Below are 6,842 nucleotides of genomic sequence, written 5' to 3'. Positions count from 1 at the left end.
ATATAGTACAAACGTATCAAAGTAAAAATATAAATGAATAAAGGCATTTCCTGAATTTGGATGTATTTCTATAATTTACAAATATAGTTCTTTTTTTATAGTATTTATCATAGCTGTAACTTCCTCCACTTTTTATATTGACAGTGACGAAGTGGGAAAGTTTCTGTTGACCTCTTGAAAGAAACTGTTCAGCCAACCAACAAGCAAAATTTGGGTTGACGAACAATTCATTTTACCCAATAGACTATCATCGGCGTATGATTGATTTAAACATGGCCCAGTCATACATTGGCTTCGGACCACTATTTTGACTTCCAAACACACGTGTCCCGGCCTTTTGGGCGTGGTTATCGCTTCCGAGTGCTTTTTGTGTGGCCAACTTCTGGAGCAGTATTAGCGCGACGGTTTCAGCATTGCGGATTAACGGAAGAGTCGTACCTTGTCTGGAAGAGAGAAACAAGACACGATGACTTCGACAAACATGTTTCAGGGTCTCGACGAAGGAGCGAAACCCAGTTCGAGGTACGAGCCACTCGCTTGTGGTTAAATTTGGAGGAACCTAACAGTTACTACCCCTGTCCTCTTTCGAGAGTCGAAACAGGAACTTGGGAGAATTTAGCCTCTTGTCCGCCAAGTAGCGGGGCAGCGAGAGCTAAAAGCTAACCTAAATTAGCCAGTCGAGAAAGCTTGGTCATGTTAAGCTTTTTGCACCAAAAGGTGTGTTTAGAAAGAACTGAATCGTGTGCATCGTGTCTGAACACAGTGAGGAGTGTGTTTTGAAAAGTAATTCTGTAGTTAAATGAGCTAAGATTGATATCGTGCAGTCTGCGTTCTTTCGCTTAACATTAGTAGCCGGCTAGCTAACTTAAATTGTTAGCGCCAAACAACAAATATACACGGGGGTTACCATAAATATACATTTGAGCAAACGTATAGACGGAGGCTTTACTGGGGTCAAGGCTAATAATCTGAAACATGTCTGTACTCATATGTACCGCATTATATTGTATTTGTGCGCCACACATGCGGAGATCAGTGTTGTGACTCTGGTCTCCCCTGTTATTATTGTCCTAAATGATCACCGTCTTGCACAGAACACCGAGTAGAGACTTTCTGTAACAGGACCGCTTAAATGCTTTTGAAATGCTGTCGCCCAAACTTTGTTTTTTGACTAGTGAAAGATAGCTTGTGGCGGACTGCCCAGCCCTGCCGCCTTTCTCTGAACTCCACAGTGAGACCTCTCAGCTGGGGGGCGCTGTTACTGCCTTCTACCGTGAGGCTTTTCTGCCCTTAGGCGTTTTACAGAATCTGTGAAATGTCCATGCAGTTGGTGAAATGAAATCTGAAGAAGCTATTTTTAACTATTAATGAGTGGCCGTGTAGATACATTTATCGGGGTCTAGCCGCTGTACTGGCTTTGTTGTTGTCCCTGAGGGTTAATGTACACTGTCCAAAAGAATCCAGACACCTCTTCTGCTTAATAAATTCAGGGTGCACTCACTGGTATACAAGGTATTTAGTCGCACTTACACAGCTTGTATAATCTCAATAGAAAAGCATTTCTGATAAATTGGTGTGCTCTGGAGCAGCTGCACACGAGACAGCATTGGTCAGAAGAGTATAAAGCACCCTGGCATTAGGCTATGGAGCAGTGGACCTACTTTCTGTGATGGAGCTCCATTCAGTATCTTTGAAATGAGATGAAGTGGCGATTGTAATCAAAGTAATAATCCCACATCAGTACCTGACCTCACTGGGGCTCATCTGGCTGAATGCTATTAAATCCTCACATCAATGTTAGATAAGATTATCCTTTATTAGTCCCACAACGGGGAAATGCTCAACACCTAAAGCAAAGCCTTCCTTGAATTTGGAAGCGGCCTTTAATGGTGTCTACAAACTGCTTTTGGGCACACAGAACAGATCATGTTGATTTGGGTTATAACAAATGTGTTCACAGGGTTTTGCGACCTCCTGGCGGTGGCAGCAGTAACATATTTGGTGGTTGTGATGAGGACTCTAGTGCTTCCAGACGACCAAACAAGATGGCCTCCACGGTATTTGCACCTCCAGAAGAGCCTCAAGGAGGTCCCAAACGCTCTAATCCCCCAGGTAAGAATGTGTGTAAGTTTACAGCAGACAGAAAGCTCCCTTTCTGGTAGTATATTGGGGCGGTTTTCAACCATCTGGTTTAAAATTGTCACCACACTGTAATCGGGTTTGTGAGGAGAGGAGGGCATATTCGCTCACTCAGGCTCACATGCTTTTCCTTTCTCTCTCACTCTTGTCTGACGTGTTCTACTATTCCAGTAGCAAAAGGCTTGAATTGCGTTACTGCAGTAAACACTGCTGGTCACAGCCAGATTGGCTGGTCCTGGTCCCTCCGTGTTGGATAGAAACCTGTTGGTAGGCAGTCTCAATGGTCTGTGTGATGAAATCAAATTGTCAATTGGAGTCAAAGGTTACAAGGGAGACTGTGAGGAGTTTCTTTAGGGAAAGCCGCAGTACACTGTCACAGCACTTTGGGTAGGCTGTTCATCTAGCTAATTGGCTAAAATATTGATCAAAAGTTGCCTGTGTTGTTTACATCAGTCTTGTGACCTAAGTGATAACGAACTTGGTGATATGATGTGGCAGGTCATCACTTTAGTTATTCGCTTTAAGTGGTCCTCTTCTAAGCACTGGGGCTCTCATCTCTGATTGGTTCTCGGTCTGTGGCATGTTCTAGAAGCGTCCCTGCTGCTGTTAGTATGTACCCTTAGGGATGGGGGCGTGGAATGAGTGCAAACAAATCTTGCTGACAGATCCAAAGAGCCTGTGTGTGATCAGTTATTGGACAGTAACGATTATATAATATAATCATAAATCATATAATAATCATATAATCTTAAATGAACACATCTGTTATGTTTAACAACAAATCCAAAACCTATCTATATCGAAGCAGTGATATTTTATAAATACAGTTTAGAAACCTTACAATGCAGAAATCTATCTATGCACTTGTTCTCTGAGAAGTCTGAAATGTACTGATCTGTCTCCTTCTCACAAAGGTGGCAAGAGTAGCGGAATCTTTGGAGAGCCTGAGGCTCCATCCTCTCAGGCTAAGCCTGTCCCTCCAGGTGGAGTGAGTAACATCTTTGGTGGGCCAGAGTCAAACCCATCTGTTGTTAAAAGTCATCCAAACAAACCAAAGGTTAGTCACTGTTGAATATAGAAACTCATTGTTGAAAATGTAAATTCACTGTTGAAAATGGAAACAAAGGTTTTTGTGGAAGGTTGGTCATTGGAAAGATAACTACTTGTTTATAACACTTGAGTTCATGTCTGGATTTGTTGAAAGCAAAACCAGTGTCAAGTAATTACTGAAGACCTTGGCTAGTGTAATGAGAGTGAATAGTAAGGTTTTTGCTTTTACTTGATATCTGACAAGGCCTCCTTTTTTTAATACAGGACAACATAGGTTTGGGTGCAGCCGTTGTACCTGATCCACCAGGTAAGGGTAATTCAGAAAATAACACAGAAGTCTGAAGTATCAGTCCCCTTTATTAACCAGTTTTTAATTACTTAATTACTTACATGGGGTTTTCAAGCTTTTCAGCCTGGGATCCCTTCCAGTGTTTTAAATAATTATATATAGAGTTTCATGACAGAGAGCATAATTAGTCATGTTTACTTGGATTTAGCCTAGCACAAATTGTAAAAAGTCACATACAGATTATTGTACTAATAGTTAAATGTGAAACTAACAGGGCTTTTTTCTGATCCACCATATCAAGCCTCAGAAAAACTAAATATTGTCTTGATTGTGATGATTGTGATATACTTTTGCCATATCACATACCCCTAGTTCAGAATGATGAGTGTGTTCAAAGTATATTGGATTTTGTCACAATAAAATTTATAGACTCTTCACGTCATGTCATTTTAAAAATAATAAATAAAATCTGGGCCCCCTGGCTGTACATCTTGGTCCCTACTTTGAGGACCATGGATTTAACTTACTTGCTGAAACTTCATGAGAGGGTGTCAGGCTGTGGTATTAAGGTTAAAAGGATATTAATCACTGTTTGTCAAAGCTTTTTTTTATAATTTTTTTTTTTAAAGCAAAACAATAATAATCTCTTAAATCTCTCTCAGCACCTCAGCAAAAAGTGATTGAAGAAGTTAAAGTTAAGGCAGCGCCTGTCACTCCTGAGGCCACGCCCACAAAGGAGGAACCTGCTGCTGCTCCTGCACCTATAGCCACAGCCACTCCGGATGCTGAGTCTTCAGCCAGCCAGCCATCGGAGAAGGACCATGAGCCACGCCTCGGACCTCGCCCTCGCTCACACAACAGAGTGCTCAATCCTCCTGGTGGAAAATCCAGTGTGGTCTTCTACTAACCAGTGCCATTTTTTTCTCACTGTTCCTCTCACTCCAGTCTCTTTTACTAACACTGCTACCTTATATCTTTCCTTTATGCTACTGCTTTCAGTATGTCCAGCTTTGTTTTTGTTTGTTTTTTTTTTAATGCTTCCTCATTGTGAGCTCACTCGCTTGCTTGCTCACTCTCTCTGTCTTTCTTCCTTCCTCATTCCTTAATTCTTGCACTTTCTAACTCATTCCTAAACACTCTTTCTGCTTTTATATATAACGGTTTGAGCGACTGTTGATTTTGTTGCTTCCTCAATCAATCAAATAGTTCATGTTGCTTCAGTCAGCCTTGCGAGTTGTTTGTGTTTTATGTGAATATGCTCTCTGAATTTGATAATGTATAGAATACAATCCTGTCATGATGAAACTGTATGACGTCTATGTAATGTTTTAACTGGAACCACTGTCTATCGCTATGGCAACCGCACTCGTTCTAATGCAGTGGTACCCAAGCCCTGTCTCATCAATGATCTGCATGGTTTTCAATGCTCTTGCACACCTGATTAAACTCAAGAAGGGCTTAGTAATAAGATAACGAGCTGGGGCTGGGAGGTATTTCACAAAGTAGCTGGAGAACTTGAGCCAAAATTTGACACTCTCCAATAAGACAAGAGGTAAGGAACAGTCTTATTGGGCAGTCTTTTCTTATTTCTTGAATTATCCCACCCTTGGAAAAATCCTGTCTTGTGAAATAGCCACCAAGTGTGTCTGAGCATAAATAAATGCAAAACTAGCAGTAGGTCCTTTGGACTGGGTCTGGAACTGTTTGTTCTAACATACCTCTGAAACTTGGTTAGCGTTCTTTTTGGCTCACAGCCATGCTGAAAACAGCACTATGATATTGTGTCTTGTTCCCTTTTTTCTGCCTTTCTATTTAGTGATTGTAACGCCACTGGGTTCTCAGGGAGAATAGGGATGGAGGACCTGGTTGGGAGAGCTAGTGACAATGTCTCTTTTGTATGTAAGACTATGCTTAAGAACATGCACTGTTTAGGGAGGTGCTGAAGCAATACTGAAACAAATGCACTCCCATATAAACAGGCAACACCAAAGCACACATGTACATCATCAAATTATAATAAATGTGACAAGGTCAATTAAAACCATGCTAACACTGCATACTGTATTTGTAAGGGAATTCTCCAGCAGTTTTCAAACTAATCTCTTAACTGCTACAGCTATGGCATATGGTGTGTTGCTTCAGACAGAAATTTTGACACATTTTGTCTGTACTTGGTGAAAGAACAGAAAATCTCGACTTAAAATTGACTTAGAATAAAAACCACTGCACAATTGCCAAAAAACTTCCTGTTGGCTTCTTTATATGTGCATTTTAAGTCAACAGGTTTTCTGTCCTTTTCTGAATATTGGGAGAATGTCTGTGGTATTCGATTGTATGTAACAGATAAGGCAGGCAGAGATTAGGTTGAGTATGCTACAGAGTATTCCTTTAACAAAGTGCACCTTATCACTCTCTTTGTGCTGTTTTGGTTAAATTGAGGAATTTTTGCCAGGGATGCCTGACCCTAGCCTGGAGGTCCACAGTCCATGATCACACACCATTCTACTTACCCACCAAACCTGGTAATGAACTGAATGAGTTGATCAGTTGAGTTTGAACAAGAAAATCATTGACTGTGCTGGACTCTAAGCCTCCAGGACTGGAACTGGACATTCCTGCCTTAGGACATCAAAAAATACTCTGTGAAGAAAAAAATACATACAAATGTGTAGATGCTCTGGAACGTCCTCTTTTGTACTGAATGCCAAAGTTTGAGTTAGTTTTCAGTTATTGTACAAATCACTATTTCTGCCTTCAGCGAAACCTGTCTATTTTAAAGTGAAAACAGCAGTGGGGAGGTCTCGAGTGCCACACGTTTGTGTGAAAATGGTTTTCTCACATGTTGCTGCCAGCCCTGCCCAAAGTGGCAGCGTGGTTTTGAGGTAATGTCAGACAGACATCTGTATTACAATAAACTTTTATTTTGATGATTTATATGCTATGGTGTCACTTCATTTTATTTACATGGTTATGAATGTTTGTCGTTTCAGCCTGTCTTACTACACTGATCGCAATATGAATAACAAGTACTTTGATGAAATTGCCAGGTTGTGTTCCTTCTGACTTGTCAGTCAAGTGAAAACAATGTCTAGGTAATGTTCTCATTTGCTTTCTACAGTGATCCAGGCAATGTACATTTGTCAAAGTAAGTGGGAGTGAGTGAAACCACCAAAAAAAACCTAGTTTGTTTGTAACATACCAATTAATGCTATAGATGTTTTAATGTATACTACATACTGAAAAATAAGCATAATACATAATACTGCCTAATACAGGTGCATATTATGTGCTTTGTAGTAAGCAATAGCATATGCCAAGTCAATTTAACTCTCATATCAGTACAGCATAAGAAAAGCTTCTTTGT

The 6,842-nt window shown here is 40.6% G+C and overlaps 1 protein-coding gene across 1 annotated transcript; it reads left to right on the top strand.

The window, feature by feature from the left end:
* The first annotated feature begins 351 nt into the window (after positions 1–351).
* jpt2 (Jupiter microtubule associated homolog 2) lies at positions 352–6,412 on the top strand. The gene is made up of 5 exons (XM_036589946.1): positions 352–522; positions 1,961–2,112; positions 3,054–3,196; positions 3,454–3,496; positions 4,141–6,412. Exons 1-5 carry the CDS (start codon positions 467–469, stop codon positions 4,383–4,385), a joined length of 639 nt encoding a protein of 212 aa, XP_036445839.1. The 5' UTR covers positions 352–466; the 3' UTR covers positions 4,386–6,412.
* The last annotated feature ends 430 nt before the right edge of the window (positions 6,413–6,842 follow it).

The sequence above is a fragment of the Colossoma macropomum genome, unplaced genomic scaffold (assembly GCF_904425465.1).
Source record: "Colossoma macropomum unplaced genomic scaffold, Colossoma_macropomum, whole genome shotgun sequence".
NCBI classification, from domain to species: domain Eukaryota; kingdom Metazoa; phylum Chordata; class Actinopteri; order Characiformes; family Serrasalmidae; genus Colossoma; species Colossoma macropomum.
This window is presented reverse-complemented; position numbering and strand designations above follow the sequence as displayed.

Bases quoted from the DNA above. Each gene is read 5' to 3' on its own strand.
- jpt2 (XM_036589946.1), top strand. From the start codon at position 467: ATGACTTCGACAAACATGTTTCAGGGTCTCGACGAAGGAGCGAAACCC. The intron at 3,197-3,453 runs GTTAGTCACTGT...TTTTTAATACAG, and splicing joins GTCATCCAAACAAACCAAAG to GACAACATAGGTTTGGGTGC. The intron at 3,497-4,140 runs GTAAGGGTAATT...AATCTCTCTCAG, and splicing joins CGTTGTACCTGATCCACCAG to CACCTCAGCAAAAAGTGATT.